This window comes from Anguilla anguilla, chromosome 13 (assembly GCF_013347855.1).
Source record: "Anguilla anguilla isolate fAngAng1 chromosome 13, fAngAng1.pri, whole genome shotgun sequence".
Classification (NCBI taxonomy): Eukaryota; Metazoa; Chordata; class Actinopteri; order Anguilliformes; family Anguillidae; genus Anguilla; species Anguilla anguilla.
The window spans coordinates 870,772-890,014 of NC_049213.1; the positions used below are offsets into that span (position 1 = coordinate 870,772).

Here is a 19,243-nt window from a genome sequence, read left to right on the forward strand (position 1 = left end):
CCATATTTACCCCACTCTCTTTCACACACTGACCTTTTGGTGAGTTTTACTCCTTCATCACACACCTGTGTGTGCTGCAGGATTGTGGTGTTTCTGAAAGGATTGTGAATAAAATGGTATTTTATTCTGCTGGTAAAGCCAAGCATTAACTATTGGCAGGCAGGGTATGTGTGTACATCTTGGTGGGAGAGTGTCCATCTGATCAACATGTGAGCTGCTGTTTAGATGCAGTGTTACATCGTTTAGTTTAGTCACTCTTCTGTGGTCCAGTCCCAAGTCATAGGATTGATATTATACCATTGTAAGCAGGCATGCTGTGTGGAATAGCCTGATTCAGAGATCAATGTTCTGGCTCTAGCTCCTATCATCTAAAGGATAACATCATTTACAGGAGTATTTCCTAGATAAGTATTCTAATAACTCTCAAATACCCACAGTTATTAAATTTTTTGTGCAGTTTATATTACTCCACAAGGTCTACCAAACATGTTGATAAGGGGTTTTAAAAGAAAAAAATGACTTAATACATCAGGCTTTTATTATCATTATTATTATCATTGTTACAATAATAATTAAATGCAACGCAATAATTAGTGAATTATATTCGCAATAGCGTGCGAGAATAAAATGAATGGATGGATTATAGGGCAAGGACACGCGGAAAATAGGTGCAATGTGTGGAATTTTCAAAAGACACCACGTTTTTAAAAATCTAGTGTCTACCAGCAGTAAAAGTTAGTGGCAATAATCAGTTGTGGTGTTCTCATACAGCCACTAGATGGCGATGCAGTGTAATTCCAGTTGATGCCGTAGTTCAGTGGTACTCACTAATTTTCTTAGGAGAGCCACTTACTAGTAAGGCCATTACTCAGAGCCACAGAGATTGCAGATATAACTCAGATGTTTTTTTTATCGTCACTCTCAAGATATTTACCATCTTTGTATATGTTTATAAAAATACAGTACCATGCTTTCCATCCTTACATCTCTTTTTATTCTCAATTCATAATTACATTGCATTATTAAAAGATATAATACTTGTGTGTGAATGTGTAAGGCTGGGAGTGGAACTCATCTTATGTATGTATGTACATATGCAATTATACATAAGCATTATCAACATGAAATAAAAAAAGTTCACAAAAATGTATATATTGGTCTACTAATAGAGATGAAAAACGTCTTTTTCTCTGTTATATTTGTATCAGTATGTTGAGGCTCTCATGTGTTTTAGCTGTCCCTTGACTTTCTCCATGCAAAACTTGTAGTTAGTGGTTGCAATCCTAGTCAAACAATCAAGATGCACATCTGTAAGCCTACTTCTATGTTTTCTTTTGACAATGCTCATTATAGAAAATGTTGCCTCACATGAGTAAGTGCTCACAAAAAAGCTCATTACCTTCTGCACACAAAGCTTTAAATATGGATAATCTGAGGCTGGGACCATGCTCCAGAAATGAGCAGCGCCTGATCTGAGCTCAGTTTTCAGTACACCGTTGACCTGAATCTCACTCTGTATTACAGCAAGGTCTGAACAAAGGTTTTTCAGAGCAGGTGTAAGGCTTGACAATGACACATTAAAAGGGTTCTCAATGAAATTGAAAAGCTCCCTTTACCCCACAACATCTTGAAATCTCTTTTCAAATTAATTTCTTATTTCCTCCCATATGCCTACAAATTTGTCATAGTCAAAATGTTGCGGTAGATCAGGGTTAGCAGTTGTGCAGGCTCTTAGATTGGGAAAGTGAAGAAATTCTCTGCCGGGTATGAAGAGAGTGGTGATCTTGTGCTGGAAAGCAGTGACTGCTCTTAGCATGTTACCTGTGTGCTTCCCTTTTCCTTGGAGTTGGAGGTTAAGGGAATTCAGCTGGGATGTGATGTCAGTGAGGAGTGTCAGCTGTAATATCCAGTGTGGGTCCTCAAGCTTTGGCTTGCAAGAAAATCACGGATGTGAGGAAGTTGCGTACAGAATCGTTCAAGCACCTGGTCACGCGATAGCCATCTCACTTCGTTGTGCATCACCAGATCCCCGTACTCTGCCTCGTCTTCCTCCAGAAGTGCACGGAATTCCCGGTGATTAAGTGCCCTGGCCTCGATAAAGTTGACGACTCGCACAACGAGCTGCATCACATTCTTTAGCTCTTGGTTTTTACGTTTTGACACCAGTGCCCCCTGATGAATTATACAGTGAAAGGAGACTAGCTTGGGAATGCTGTCTTCCTTTTCCATCAGTCCGATAAGTCCCTTCTCCTTCCCTCTCATGCTTGGAGCTCCGTCAGTGCACACCAACACAAGTTTCGACCAGTCGATTTGTTTCCCTGCAAAAAAGTTCATCAGTGCTTGAAAAACGTCTTCCCCTTTGGTCTGTCCATGAAGTGGTAACAGACAGGACAGCTCCTCCCGAAATTCGTCCTTTTGAATAAAGCGAACCCAGACACACAATTGCGCCATGTCGCTCAATGGCGTAGGTTTCGTTTGAACGTTGGGGGAGGGGGGGGGCACATTAAGCGGGGGTCTGGGGGTCCTCCCGCAGGAAATTTTGAGCGTCAAACACTTAATTTTTATGCACCAATTTGTGTCTTTTCTGCATCAATTTATGCTGGAAATGTCTTTATGTAAAGGAAAACACAAGATTCACAGGGACAAATGCACGTGTTCTAAATATTGAGGGGGGAGCTAACGTTAAAGAGATATTGATAGCTAAAACAAACTTGTAATTTTACAAGACGTGCCCATAACGTTACACAAAACATTGACTAAGGCTAAAACACTAACACTGCAACATGGGGAGTCACGTTAATTCCCTGCTTATCAACCGAGTGCAGCTATCGCCAGGTAGTTTTCTAAGTTAAGTGAACATCACATTCAGACAGTGTGATAAGTAGCCAGCAGCGGTACACTATCTGATATCATAATTCATTCGCTGACAACTAGCTAGCTAACATTGATGTTAGCTGGCATATTGATAGGGTTACCGTTACCGTTTTTTCCAACCGCTGTGAGTCACTGACTTTAGCTAAAAAAAATTTCCCGACCGTGAAAACTCTTCACGGTAATAGCTCTTCCGATATTGGGTGGGACAAATGCAACTGTTTCCAATATTGCGGGGGACGCGTCCCACCCGTTTCCTACGCCAATGTGCTAATTACATTGAATCGAGAAAACCAACCAATTCATCATGTTTTATAACCGTTAATATTTTTCATTCATCATGATATGATTTTTTTTTTTTTTTTTTGGGGGGGGGGGTTATTAGCCGGTTTATTTACGCCCATGATGTCGCATATGTCCGTGCTCTCATCGAGTGCAGTGCTGTAACATGGTGCCGCTGCAAGATCTGCAATTGGCTGTTCCTGGATATCTTTCCTAATAAGCTAGATCCTCCTCATTAATGTCGAATCTGAAAGCTGCAGTGCATGTATTTGCTTTATTATTGCGTCCTTATTGATGAAGTCACGGTACATTATCTCAGCTGAGGTCAAAAAGCATTGTTTAACAATTTCAGCGTCCGTGAAAGCCTTTTTATGCCTAGCGGAAATCCATGCCATCTCATAAGTGGCCTCGGTCGATTTCTCGGCAACAGAGACTGATCTCGTCATCATTTTTTGCTGCTCAGTCAAAGTCTGTGTCAACTGTTTAATTTTATTAGTCCTCAGGTTGCTACCTGGCGGGTACAACATGTTGTAGGCCTACTTGGCGTGAAAAGCACTAAAGTGGCGTTCAAGGTTAGACCGTTTACAATTGGCACTAGTCTTCTGGCAAATTAGGCAGAATGGAGTGGATTAGTATTGCACAAAGAAGAACTCATCAGTTCATGCATCCTGAAATTTTCGGTGTTCGTCCTGAATTGACCGCACCTTTTTCTTTGCTGGTGCAGCATCGGTGTCTTGGGCTTCTCGGCCAAACTGATCTGCATTTTCCCCCTCTTTTCTCACGTTGCTCTTTCTCCTCGGGCCTGTTTCTAACTCCGTCGCTGTCAGCTAATGAAGAATCACTTTTCTCGTTCTGCTTTTTTCTAATAATAAATCTGTCAATTTTGAGTGGGGCGGAGGCCGAGACAATATTTGATATAACATTAGGACGTACGGAATTATGGAATATCTAATTTAGGTTTACGTGCTAAACTTGCAAAACCATTCGCAAATGCAAAGCTACGCACATAGGCTATACGTCTACCCATGATCCCTCGCTGTTACGTAACCTACGTTCTTTGACGTATCTTCAGTATGCTGTCATCTGCTGGATAATTCATTTCAATGTGCTAAAACAGGACATCTGTAGAACCTAAACGGAACCTATAGAAGTAAGTTATAGCTATATTCTTATTGTTATCAGTGGGTCTGAGCCGCAAAACAAAGTCTCACGAGCCGCGTAATGAGTAACACTGATCTAAGTGTTCTCTGACATTAAGACCATCAGTCATAGGAGGTAAATGTACCGCTCATCCAGGAATCTTGTGATTCATAGACTTCTGCCCTGAAGGAGCAACTTAACCTGTAAATTCAGCAGATGTAAGTGCCAAAACTCACTATCCTAGGGATCAACCAAATTAAGGCTTATCTGGGTAGTGAGTAGGGGTGGGCGATATAGACTTAAAACTATAACACGATATTTCATGGTATTTTTTGCGGTAACAATATAAATGACGATATGAAAATAGTACCATTCAACACTATCTTTTTGGCCACAAGTGACATCAGCGTACAGTCTTGAGAGCTGTGCAAACAAACATTGATCCAAAAAAGTAAAACTTAATCCTGACCATCATCAAATACTAAACTGTACCAATTAAGTAGGCTAAAAAATAGAACATGAATTTTATTTCCAAATTAAAATTCCAGTGAAAATGCAAACACCGATACTCGCAGGATTCATAATTTAACGCCAGGAAAAACAAATGGACGTGTTGTAAAAATACTTTACTTCTGTAAAAGTGCAAATAATGTTTAAATAGTCCGAACTTAACAGGTCTTAAACTATGCTGCAAAACATCTAAACGGTATATAAACACAATAATGATTCAAATCAAGTTCAAGTTTGAAATGTAAAGACCGATTCTGACTTTAATCATAAACTACAAACAACAAATGAAAACGCAAACACTTATACAACCTCTGTTGTACTGTCATGGCACAAATAGTCGTAAAAATAGTGCAAACAGCAAATCAAAAAGTAACAATCCCAAACATGTCTTCAGTTAGTTTACAAAACTACAAAACAGTGCAAAAACAACACAGGCTCCTGTACAGATCCCTGTGGGACTCCTGTAGCACGCGGATGAGGAGCAGAGGCAGACCTCATCCAGGTGACCTGGTATGACCTGGGGCACTCCCAGAAATGCCCATCTCAGCCAAGGTGGAGAGGAGTAGTTTTGGTTGACCATGTCGATTGCTGCAGACAGTTCTAGGAGGATCAGGACAGAGGAGAGGCGTGAGGAGGGCAGTCCTTGTTCAGTGCCCCGATCGAAATCCAGACTGGTGAGGACCAAGCAGCTTAACCGGCAGTTATTACATGAATACATCTGACCGTGGAATTGCCCAATCAGGGCAAACATGCTCAAGCCATGCTGCGTTAAGTGTTTATGATGGCCTCAGGAAAAAGTTGTGTTGTGTTGCAGTTGGTCTTTATTTTGGTGTTGGTTTCTTTGTTGTGCGTTTTAGCTCATTTCCTTTGTTTCTGTGGCATTGGAAGAGGGTAATACTTTGATAAGGTCTGGCTCTTCAGTCTTTCTTTTCTGGTAATCTAAATTTAACGTCTTGTTTGATGTCTTCTGTTTTGTTTTGTAACTTAGAAGTAGACCTGATACAGAGTTTGTTTTGGTTTGTCGGTTGATTCCACCAGGTTACTGTCAACTGACCTATCAATGATTAAATTCATAATTGTCATTTTTAATATTACTTGTTAAATTAAATCGTAAAATATATTTTATATGTAGGTTAAGTGAGCAGTATGCAGCACCAGGGGGTCCTGAGGCAGACTCAGCACAGGTGCTCGGCTGATCCCTTAGCAGTGTGCAGCACCAGGGGGTCCTGAGGCAGACTCAGCACAGGGGCTCAGCTGATCCCTTAGCCCATAGTGATGGATGACAAAGAGATTTTACATTTGTGCAACCTCATATTTGTACCTTAGTGAAACAGGAAATGGTGAAAGGCAGCAGTACAGTTCCGGGGGACTGAGATCAATTTTTTTTAGTAAAATTTCTTTAGATGCCACTTTGTTTGGTTTTATTTTAAATATTCGATAGGGGTGCCAATAATTTTGACCCCTATGTTTTTGAGAAAAATCCTATTTTTTGTCAGTTTTTTATAAGAATTGTTTTATTAAAGTGAAAGTAAGCTGTTTCTACAGATGTTTGAGCAGATAATTAAAATCATTAGGTTTATTGTTTCTTTTATATAATCATTTATGCTAATTTTAAGGAAGAGTGCCAATAATTCTTCTTTACTTGAATGTATGAACTCTTCTTTGCAGACTGAACAGCTGTGACCTCACAGAGAAGTCCTGTGATATTGTGGCCTCAGCTCTCCAGTCACCAAACTCACCCCTGAGAGATCTGGACCTCAGCTACAATGACCTGGGAGGTTCAGGAGTGGAGCTGCTCTGTGCTGGATTGAGGAGTCCAAACTGTAAACTACAGAGACTGGACCTCAGCTACAATAACCTGCGAGATTCAGGAGTGGAGCTGCTCTGTGTTGAACTGATGAGTCCAAACTGTAAACTGCAGAGACTGGGGTGAGTAGTGCTGTGTACTGTGTGACATTAACTAAATAGAATTACTGATTATGGAAATGTAAGGGTTTGAATTTTGTCACAGGGAAGACTAATTTCCTGACTCCATTCATTTTCAAAACCTCTAACCTGAATGTTTGTGTGAATACAATTTTGCTCATAAGATTATTGACTGGGGTGTGCTCATGTGAAATGATGGGCAGCTTGACCCTCTATCCTGGAGAAAGAGACTAGCTACTGCTGCCAGGCATTCATCAAAGTGTTCTCTGACATTAAGACCTTCAATCCTGGGAGGTAAATGTCCTGCTCATCCAGGAATCTAAAACCAACAACTATCCCTGGGATTAACCTAGTTAAGATTTACCCCATTTGGGCATGACTTTTGTATTATTCTATTAAATAAGATTTGACTGACCCTAGCAGCTATCCAAGAAATGCTACATATCCTGCTAGTGAATCTAACAGTATGCCCAGTGAGTACCTCAGTAAGGGTGTTACCCCAAAACTTTAAGTTACTGTCGCTACCCCGGTTCTCCGAAACACAGAGTAGAGAGATCCACGTATAGGGAATGACATCCAGTCATCCAATTGCAGCAAGTGTGGCTTTGACAGCCAGTAGCGCATTCAATGCTACAGGAGACTACTGCCCTCCTGGAAGAACATATAGGACACTGCAGCGCTACTACTCCTCAGTGAACATATTCACTTCTCATGCGCGGCAAGCAAGGCAGTCTTGGTGGATCTTTCCACCGGGGTTACAACAGTAACCTAAAGTTCTCTTTCATCATCTCATGTTTGAGATCCACCTATGGGGAGATATGGACAACTCCCAGATTGCCTTATGCTCACAGCTGAGATACTGTCAGGCCAGCAAATGATGCCTCCTCCCCTGAGGGGAGGGTGGTGTCGGGCACATCCCGTGTAGGGAAGTACTAAACACATTCCACTGCCCAAAGCTATAGCCAGGTCCTGGGAACAATATGAAGTACTAAAACCCATAGCAGATGAGGGGAGATGTGTGCGCCTCACACAGAGCTCACCCCCGGAACTGAGTGGGCTACTGGTGACGTTCAGGCGGTAGAACCTTGCAAAAGTATCTGGAGAAACCCAGGCTGCAGCTGAATACATTTCCTGTAAGGAGAGCCCATGGAATAGGGCCCACAATGCAGCCATACCCCTCGTAGCATGAGCCCTCAGGCCCAAGGGGGGTGTTATCCTCTTTGAATCATATGCCATAACAATAGCTTCCACAAGCCAACGGGACGGAGTGTAATGGACGGAGTGTAGCACAGTGGGTAAGGAACTGGGTTTGTAACCGAAAGGTCGCAGGTTCGATTCCCGGGTAAGGACACTGCCGTTGTACCCTTGAGCAAGGTACTTAACCAGAATTGCTTCAGTATATATCCAGCTGTATAAATGGATGCAATGTAAATGCTGTGTAAAAGTTGTGTAAGTCGCTCTGGATAAGAGCGTCTGCTAAATGCCTGTAATGTAATGTAATGGGACAGCCGCTGCTTAGAGATACTTTTCCTTTACAGGCAGGGGCCCATGCCCTGGTCGCTCTTTCTAAAAACCTTAGTCTTTGTCATATACGTGCGGAGAACACAGCATATGCAGCCTATGCTCCTCGTCAGAGGAGAAAGGTGGTGGGTGCAAAGCGGCAAGCTCCAACATCTCACATGTGAAAGGAGGGAAGCTTTTAGGCATAAAGGCTGGATTGAGCTTAAGAAAAAGCCTGTGAATCTTAGGGGAGAATATTGTGCACGAGATATGCACTGAGAGCACATGGAGGTCACTGACTCACTTAGCTGAGGCTAATGCAAGCAGCAGCGCTGTCTGGAGAGACAACAATTTTAAATCTGTCTCGTTTATAGGCTCTAATGGCCTTAGAGACAGAGCCTCTAGCTCCAGTGATAAATCCCAAGGGGAAATTAGCTTTTTAGCTACAGGCAGAGAACAGTGAGCCCCCTTCATGAACCTGTGAATGAGGGGGTGCTGTCCCACTGCATGGTCTTTCAACCCAACATGACAAGCAGTGATAGCTGCCAGGTAGATCTTATTGGTAGAAAAGGATTTATCTTTATCCATAAGATTCTGTGAAAAGCACAGCACGTCAGAAACAGAGTACTGGTAAGGCACTGACTGATGAGAGGCACACCATCTTTCAAACACCTGACACTTATAGTCATGAAGTGACCTGGTAGAGGGCGCTCTCGTGCTCTGGATGGTTGCAGGCACGCGAGGGGGAAGCCCTAATGCGTTGAGGTTATGCCTCTCACGGGCCAAGCCCATAGAGACAGGAGGTCTGTGCGTAGCGGGAGCGTGAATGGCTGTACATAAAGGAAAGGGATAATCACTGCAGTAACATTTCCAAAATCTGGGCATGGAGACACCATTCCCCATACAGTGGGTTTCCCCTTGACAGCAGATCAGCGCTCGTGTTCAGAATTCCTGGAACATCAATCAATCAATCAAATTTTATTTATATACCGTATTTCACAGCGATTGTCACAATATGCTTCACAGACAACCCTGGCCTAGACCCCCACAGGAGCAAGCCTAAAGCAACATGGGTCACACGTAACCACAGAAAGTGACGGCTGCTCCAGACCAACAGACTGTGGGCTAGACCATGGAGCTGGAGGGAGCGCATGCCACCTTGGTGATTGACATATGCTACCGCAGTCATTATCGCAGCGTACGAGCACATGATGTCCCCTTAGACAGGGAAGAAAATATCTGAGTGCTGTCCATATAGTTAATAGCTAAAAGAAAATTGATTCACCATGTAACCCTCCTGAGACCCCCCACCCCAGAGAGGGATGTGTCTGTCCTTTTTTCCCATATGAAAACGATCTTGAGATGGGTTCCCTGAGTGTAAATGTCTGTGTTTTACCAGTGACGCAGAGTTGCAGAGCGGTTGTGTGTTACTGTGAGACAGTGATGGAGATCGCACACGGGGCTGAGGTGGAGGGATGAAATCCACCTCATAAAGCCCCTCGTTCTTAACAGCCCCAGTGGCAAAACCTGAGAGGCTGGCACCATCAGCCCCTGTAGTCTGAGGCATGTGTGATACTGTACTCTCGAGCCGGGCTTGAACTGAGAGAGATATACACATACACAAACTGAGATCCAAGATAGGAAGTTGAGAACCATCCTTCTTTGGGAGCTGGAAATAAGGAAAATAAAAACTATGTTGGGTTCGATCTCTGGGAACCACACGTATTTCCCCCTTTTTGTAAGAGGGAAGGAATTTATTCCTCTTAAACATGGGAGTGCTCTCTTGTGTTTGAGAGTAAATGACTCTGTTGAAATGGGGGGTTCACTCTGAACTGGAGTCTGTAACCCTTGGCTATTGTCTGTAGCTTTTGGCTATAGTAGCGCTGCAGTGTTCTATGTGCTCTTCCAGGAGGGCAGTAGCCTCCTTTCGCATTGGACGCACTACTGTCTGTCAGAGCCAGACTTAGTGCAATTGGATGCTTCTGTGGAGATCTGGACCGGATGTCATTCCCTAGAGTTGGCTTTCAAACACAAGATGATGAAAGAGAAGTTTATTTATGGCACCAATTCAGTGATTCGTTCAAGCAGAGATGCACACTTCAGTCAGTGTGTAAGTAAGCCATGTACTTTGGATGCGCTGTAAGAGAAAGAGTACTTTATAATATGACAAAATAATGGAGTTGCCAATAACCATGAATTGAAATCTTTAACAGTGTTAAGAAGCAATCATTTTATTGAGAAGACATGGCAAGATGGACTGGACACTATTCTATAAGAGAGGAAAGGACATGCACCTGAAGAGATTGTAAGATAAAGAAAAGGAACACAAAGAAATTGTGATGCATACCAAAAATGCTTTTTATGAAACGGAACGGACGGAGTGTAGCACAGTGGGTAAGGAACTGGGCTTGTAACCGAAAGGTCGCAGGTTCGATTCCCGGGTAGGACACTGCCGTTGTATCTTTGAGCAAGGTACTTAACCGAAATTGCTTCAGTATATATCCAGCTGTATAAATGGATACAATGTAAAATGCTATGTAAAAGTTGTGTAAGTCGCTCTGGATAAGAGCGTCTGCTAAATGACTGTAATGCAATGTAATGTAATGAAAGGACTTTGGATAATGAAGTAAATTGTTTGAGCTTCCCTTAAATGCTATTCAGAGAACATCTCCCACAATCCACACTAGTTTACATTTGACAAAATGAAGTCTGACCTGACCAAAACTCTAGTACCTACCGCCATCCCCACGAGACCCCCCCCCCCCACCCCCACCCTACAGAGACAGGGGTGCTGCATGGTAATTTTACTGACAGTAAATAAGGGGCATTGTACTGCTGGTGTGCCCTAATGATTGAATCTGTCATTCCTGTATGTGTTGCATGTCCTCCTGCAAGGGTTTACAGTGATGGTCTTTCTAAGGACTGTTTTATACTTCTGTGTAGTCTGCATCGTTTGCATGATTTGCATTGTGTGCAACATTTGCAAACGGGCAGAGCATTTATATGGCATGTTGTACAGGTACAGGTTGTGATTTTCCACCCACTTATAGATACCTTCAATTCCATATCTTTCATATCCTTTAATAAACTTTTATCACATCCATACTGTATGCTATGGGAACGAGGCACAGACGAGGCAGACAGTGCTGGCAACATGCCTGTAGAGGACTTTTATTGTGACAGCAGTATCACAATGAATGAAGACGGGGGAAAAGTGAAACACAAGATGACATTACATTACATTACATTACATTACAGGCATTTGGCAGACGCTCTTATCCAGAGCGACGTACAACAAAGTGTATAACCATAACCAGGAACAAGTATGACGAAACCCCTAGAGAGAAGTACCGGTCCAAGTGCAGGGAACAACCGCATAGTTCAACTTGGACCCTGATGGTTAAACTGATTAACACTAACAACGAGAACGGCAACAACGCAATCTATGGAAAAAAACACAAGTAGTCATTAAGACAGTTAATGCACCTAGTCACCTACGAAACAGCTGCCTAGTTACAACCCTAAGTTTAGTCATTTACAGGGGGGAAGGGAGGGAGGGGGAGAGGTGTAGCCTGAAGAGGTGAGTCTTCAGTCGTCGTTTGAAATGGGTCAGTGTCTCAGCTGTTCTGACCTCCACAGGGAGGTCATTCCACCATCGTGGGGCCAGAACAGACAGGAGACGTGTTCTGGAAGTGCAGGTGCGAAGAGGGGGAGGTGCTAGGCGTCCTGAGGTAGCAGAACGGAGGGATCTGGATGGCATGTAGGGTTTGAATATCTTGTGGAGGTATGCTGGGGCTGATCCCTTGACTGCCTGGTATGCTAGGACCAATGTTTTAAATTTGATGCGAGCTATAACAGGCAGCCAGTGGAGGGTAGTGAGCAGGGGAGTTACGTGGGAGTGTCTGGGGAGGTTGAAGACCAGACGAGCCGCAGCATTCTGAATGAGTTGCAGGGGTCTGGTGGCAGATGCCGGTAGTCCAGCCAGAAGAGAGTTGAGATGAGATCAGGCTACTCAAATGTTCGGGAAAGCAAAAGTGCTAGGGAAGTGCAGGTGGGTCCAAAATTCAGGCCATGAGGAGGGGTACGTCTGAGTCTGCCACAAAAAAAAAAAAGAGAATCAGAGTCACTCAGTGAGGGGAAAGCCAGCACACCCCTGGAGTGAGACCATGAGGCCTATATAGGGCCAGCAGCTACTCAGGCAAAGGGGAAAGTGGTGTGGACAAAGCACTGGTATGCTGCCGGTGGCCTGACTGTATCTCAGGTCCAGGTCTGAGTGCGGAGTGGAGGTGCTGAAACTCAGCCCTGTCCCTCCGGCGCTGTCCAGGTCTGAGTGCAGAGTGGAGGTGCTGAAACTCAGCCCTGTCCCTCCGGAGCTGTCCAGGTCTGAGTGCAGAGTGGAGGTGCTGAAACTCAGCCCTGTCCCTCCGGCGCTGTCCATGTCTGAGTGTCCAGGTCTGAGTGCAGAGTGGAGGTGCTGAAACTCAGCCCTGTCCCTCTGGTGCTGTCCATGGTGCTGCAGGCTGGCCAATGAGACACAGGTGAAGTGGAGCAGAGTGGCAGCTGATGGCAGGGAGGGGCGGGGCTGCAGAGGCCCACACCACAATACATATATATGAGCATGAGCATTACTTCCTGTTACAGTGAATCTGCCTTGAGCTGTGTGTTAGTTTTCAGTGATGTGGGAAGTTCATCACAGAAAACCAAAAGGAAATTAGCAAAGTCAATGTCCACTCTGAAAAATGTGTGTTTCCTTTTACTTCTTTATTTTTGGTGGTGGCCAAACATCCTACAGCACTGAAAACTAACTCGCTGTCCACTCTGAAAGATGGCAGCTGCACGTCTAGTATGGGATGGGAGGGTTAAGCCCAGAGAAAAGATAGAAAAGGTAGATGAGCCCGTTGCCCCAATTCAATTTCATTTTCAGGTCCAAAATACTGCAGGTGGAGAGTGTAGCACAGACATCTTCCTCAGAGCATCATCAACCTTAAAATCCTCATTTTCACTCTTCATCACTGAACACTGTCATTGGCACATTTCCCATATTAGATACATGCTTAATGTATACCTTGTATAATAATACTAAAATATATGAACTCTTCTTTGCAGACTGAACAACTGTGACCTCACACAGAAGTGCTGTAATATTGTGGCCTCAGCTCTCCAGTCATCAAACTCACCCCTGAGAGATCTGGACCTCAGCTACAATGACCTGGGAGATTCAGGAGTGGAGCTGCTCTGTGCTGGACTGATGAGTCCAAACTGTATACTGCAGAGACTGGGGTGAGTAGTGCTGTGTACTGTGTGATCTTAACTAAATAGAATTTGTGATTATGGTTTTATTCAGTGAAATATTAAAATGCTCTTTCTCTCTCAGTTTACTCCTCTGTCCACCAGCATTCTTTCTTTTCCCATATATACCTTACTCCTCTATCACAACAAGCAAATAAAAGCAGGATAAAACCTTTTGAGGGTTGCCAGGTTTGTGGTTCCTGAGCAGGATGTAAGGTTTCAGTGGAGTCTGTAGTATCAGGTCACAGGTGATGACTGGATGCTGAGTGTCTGATTGACATGGTAAAAGATTGACCACCTGCATAGTAAAATGTTTCAGGTGTGTCACACATTGCAGTCTTCATCCATCTCCATTATTCACTACCTGCTATGAACTCTAATGAAATCCATGTATTTACCCCACTCTCTTTCACACACTGACCTTTGGATGAAGGTGAGTTTTACTCCTTCATCACACACCTGTGTGCGCTACAGGATTGTGATGTTCTGAAAGGATTGTGAATAAAATGGTATTTTATTCTGCTGGTAAAGCCAAGCATTAACTATTGGCCGGCAGGGTATGTGTGTACATCTTGGTGGGAGAGTGTCCATCTGATCAACATGTGAGCTGCTGTTTAGATGCAGTGTTACATCGTTTAGTTTAATCACTCTTCTGTGGTCCCAGTCCCAAGTCATAGGATGGATATTATACCATTGTAAGCAGGCATGCTGTGTGGAATAGCCTGATTCAGAGATCAATGTTCTGGCTCTAGCTCCTATCATCTAAAGGATGACATCATTTACAGGAGTATTTCTTAGATAAGTTTTCTAATAACTTTCAAATGCCCCCACTTATAAAAAAATTTGTGCAGTTTATATTACTCCACAAGGTCCACCAAATATGTTGATTTTAAAAGAAAAAAATGACTTAATACATCAGGTTTTTATTATCATTATTATTTTCATTGTTACAATTATAATTAAATGCAATGCAATAATTAGCCTGTTATATTTGCAAAAGTGCTCGAGAATAAAATGAATGGATGGATTATAGGACAAGGATGTGTGGAATTTTCAAAAGACACCACGTTTTTAAAAATCTAGTGTCTCCCAGCAGTAAAAGTTATTGGCAATAATCAGTTGTGGTGTTCTCACACAGCCACTAGATGGCGCTGTAGTGTAATTCCAGTTGATGCCGTAGTTGCATTGCTGGGAGGTCGTGCCAGCCAGATGAACTGAAGTGTAGCACAGCTCGTACACGGCTCCGGCACAGCTTCAGCTGTTAGCAAGTACAATATCGCAGGTCTGACCAATGATATCATTACTGTTTAGATGAAACCTTCATGTTATTTTATATACTGGTGTATATATTTAAGTTGTCTGTGACAGTAAGCTGCTTAATTGTTCACTGGCTCCCCTAGCTAGGTGGATTCATGAAGTAACCAACCGACCCTCCTATCGGACACTTTTAAACAGTGTCGTCAAGGTTACCGTCACGTTAAGTAAGAATTCGCAATTTTGTATAGAATGCGGTTTCATTTCACCGTTGTGAAAATTTTAAAATGAATGTCAAAAACACTGAATTAGTTAACCATAAATTGTTTGATAACTTGATGGTTACAAGATTAGGAAGAAAATATTATCATGATAACAGTTGACGTATTCAGCTAATGGGTTTTACGTGTACATTAAAAGTTATATTTATCTATTCATAGTGATGAATATTGAACGTTTTTAAAACGTATAGATGTTTGTGGACCGAAGAACATGTCAGGTCAGGTAAAGTGCGCCACAAAAATGCTGTTTCTTGTGTTTGCAGATTAAATGAATATGTTTGCAAGTCAGATAAGTTCATCATATTGAAAGGGTTTGGCAGTGAATCCCTTGCAGTAGACTCCCAGCCTTGAGGTTTCATTATTTTTGTCAGTTAATAGAGCCCAGTAATTGCCTTAGACTTTTGTGTATTAGTCAGAATACTTAGTGAACTTAATTTACACACCCCCCTCCCTGTTTCTGAGTGTATATCCCCAGATAGCAAGCGACTCCGGGCCGGATTCTGGCCTGAAGTCAGCACTGCCAGGCCGGACTCGGCGCAGATCCGGCCCGGAGTCGCTGGCTATCTGGGTCTCAGGAATGCGTAGGTACATAAATATATCAAGTGCCACGGTACACAGTGTCACAGCTGTGAATTTGTGTGTGTGTGTGTGTGTGTGTGTGTGTGGTTTCTCCACAGGCTGGGTTGGTGTAATCTCACAGAGGGCTGCTGTGATGTTCTGGCCTCAGTCCTGCGTTCTCCTGACTCAGAGCTGAGAGATCTGGAGCTCAGAGACAACGAGCTGCAGGATTCAGGAGTGAGAGCGCTCTCTGCTGGACTGGAGGACCCACACTGTAATCTGCAGAGACTGGGGTGAGTACAAACACACACCCCTTCAATCCAAAGGGCTCCAGTGTGACTAAATACAACACCGATGTCAATGTTTCTAATGTGAAAACAGACACTTCACAGAACTGAAACAGCATGTTCCTGTTCTTCCTCTTGGAAGAATAAGACTCAACGCACATGAATGAAGAAAATGAATTAGTCCTTTTTCCTGAACTGTATTGGGGTGTAAACTCAAATGTGTTTGATAATGACTCATTCCACATTCATTTTATTTTATATATAGCTGTAGAAGGTGTGTAACACACTGCTACGCGTTTGACACACACAGCCCTGTTAGTTTATATGAATGTGTTTAAGGTGTGTAACACACTGCTAGGTGTTTGACACACAGCCCTGTTAGTTTATATTAATGTGTGTAAGGTGTGTAACACACTGATGTGTTTGACACACACAGCCCTGTTAGTTTATATGAATGTGTTTAAGGTGTGTAACACACTGCTAGGTGTTTGACACACAACCCTGTTAGTTTATATTATGTGTGTAAGGTGTGTAACATACTGCTATGTGTTTGACACACACAGCCCTGTTAGTTTATATGAATGTGTGTTAGGTGTGTAACACACTGCTATGTGTTTGACACACACAGCCCTGTTAGTTTATATTAATGTGTGTACGGTGTGTAACACACTACTATGTGTTTGACACACACAGCCCTGTTAGTTTATATTAATGTGTGTAAGGTGTGTGTGTCCTTCTCTCTGCAGGCTGTCAGGCTGTAGAGTCACACAGAGAGGCTGTGATTCTCTGGCTTCAGCTTTGTGTTCAAACCCCTCACACCTGAGAGAGCTGGACCTGAGATACAATCATCCAGGAGACTCAGGAGTAAAAGCGCTGTCTGCTGCTAAACTGGACACACTCACACTGCTGTAAGTACAGAGAGTTTCCACACTGCACCTCACACACACACACACACACACAGAAGGTTTTGGAGGGCATGGAGGGCACTGTACAAACCAGCGTTACCCAAGAGGGTTGGGGATCTACAGTGGAGGGTGCTGCACGGGATCACTGCAGTAAATAGTTTTATTTCTGTGATGAACCCGGCAGGATCCCACCATTGTCCATTCTGTATGGAGAGAGAAACTGTTTATCATAGTTTTTCTGGGTGTGCTAGACTTCAGCCTCTCTTTTCTTTTTTGGGAAGTTTATTTATTTTATCCTTGGTTTCCCATACAATCACAGATACGTGCCAGCTAATTTATTTCATTTCAGGGCTAAAATGGCAGTTTCTATAAGTGGGGAAAAATATGATTGGTGGAGGGGACCGGCAAGATGTGGCTGTTGTAGTTTGGGGTTTGATCAGGGACACAGTGATGGTGGAGTTTCAGTATTACAAAGCAATGGAGAACCTGAGTGTGTTTCAGAGTGTGTGTTATAAGGGTGTTTTATGTTCAGTGGAGGGAGGGGAGCTATTTTTGCACATGGAATAGGGTGAAGGAATGGAATACGTTTCCTTTGTGACAGATTTGTGTTTTTTTCATATGATCTTGGTTTTGTGTTTTATTGTGTCTTTGTTTTTATTTATGTGATGTCATTGGTGTGTTGAGAGTGGAAATAAAGTATTGTTAAAATTCAGAATTCTGTTCTGCTGTTCTTACAGTGTGGACAATGGAGGAGAGAACAGGACCAAACCAGGACCCAGGAAATGTGAGTGTGTATCAACACAGAACACTTTCCATAGATACACACTCTGTTGTGTGTGTGTGTGTGTGTGTGTGTGTGTGAGTGAGAGACTTCTCTCTTACACACATAAACACACAAACAGAAACACACATGTACACCGGTACTATCACAGCTCTTTCTCTCACACACACATAAAGAGGTGAATATTAGTAATGATAATTAATCTCATTAATGTCTCTGGTGTGCAGACGGCTGTCAGCTCACACTGGATCCAAACACAGCGCACAGAGGGCTGTCTCTGTCTGAGGGGAACAGGAAGGTGACACACACACTGGGGAGTATGCAGCCATATCCTGATCATCCAGAGAGATTTGAGTACTGGCCCCAGGTTGTGTGCAGAGAGAGTGTGTGTGAGCGCTGTTACTGGGAGGCTGAGTTCAGTGGGCCTGTGTGGGAGGAGGTGGGATGGGTTTCTATAGCAGTGACAGATAAAGGAATCAGCAGGAAAGGACGGGGGTCTGACTGTAGGTTTGGAGAGAATAGAAACTCCTGGAGTCTGGAGATGTTCATTCACTTTGGTGGAAGCTATGAAATCTCTGTCTTTCACAATGAGAAGGAAACACGCCTACCTGACCCCCCCTCCTACCGCGGAGCAGGAGTGTGGGGTGATGGTGATGGTGCTGGTAGAGGAGCGTGTGTGTACAGGGTAGGAGTGTGTGTGGATCGTCCGGCCGGCACTCTGTCCTTCTACAGCGTCTCTGACCCTGACACACTGACCCTCCTGCACAGATTCCACACACACTTCACTCAACACACACCCCTCTATGCTGGATTTAGTGTGTGTGACTCCTCAGTGTCCCTCTGTTAACTGGAGTAGAGACACACACACACATTCACACACTCACGTGCATGCACACACGCACACAAACATGCACACACAAACATGCACGTGCACACAAACGCATACACACACACACCCATGCGAATATACACTCGCACTCACACACACACACACCCATATACACATACACACACACACTCAATCACACACTCACACGCACACACTCAGATACACATAGACACACACCCACACCTACACACACACACACATACTCACACACACCCTTTCTCTCTCACACTCACACTTATGCACACGCACTCACAAATACACACACTGATGTACACTCATGGACACACTCTCACACATCTATGCATGAACACACTCGTGCACACACACTCACACTTACACACACATACACACTCTCTCACACACCTAATCACACACTTGCACAAACACACCTACACACATGAACACACACAATCTCTCGCACACACAAACAGACACATTCACCAGTTCACTCTCACGCACACACACACATGCATGCATACGTACACACACTCATAACCGTATGCACACACACACTGTCTCTCTCTCACACACACACACTCACATCCACACACATTCACACATACGCACACAAACTCATGCACTCACGCACACACACATACATGCGTGCAGAGACACAAACACGTGTCAACACACACTCTCCTCAGTGTCCTTCTGCTAACTGGAGTAGAGACACACACCATGCGCGCACACACAAACATGCACACACACACACGCATACACACACACGTGCGCATACACACTCGATCGCATGCACACACACACACGCACAT

The 19,243-nt window shown here is 43.6% G+C and overlaps 1 protein-coding gene across 1 annotated transcript in view; it reads left to right on the plus strand.

The window, feature by feature from the left end:
- The window catches only part of LOC118211337 (NACHT, LRR and PYD domains-containing protein 3-like), a 44,478-nt gene that overhangs the window by 23,666 nt on the left and 1,569 nt on the right, over nt 1-19,243 (plus strand). The window contains exons 8-14 of the mRNA XM_035388486.1: nt 6,472-6,581; nt 15,529-15,605; nt 15,738-15,904; nt 16,645-16,806; nt 17,017-17,025; nt 17,541-17,587; nt 17,812-18,399. Of these exons, the coding sequence (XP_035244377.1) occupies nt 6,472-6,581; nt 15,529-15,605; nt 15,738-15,904; nt 16,645-16,806; nt 17,017-17,025; nt 17,541-17,587; nt 17,812-18,399 (1,160 nt within the window). The remainder of the gene's footprint in view (nt 1-6,471; nt 6,582-15,528; nt 15,606-15,737; nt 15,905-16,644; nt 16,807-17,016; nt 17,026-17,540; nt 17,588-17,811; nt 18,400-19,243) is intronic.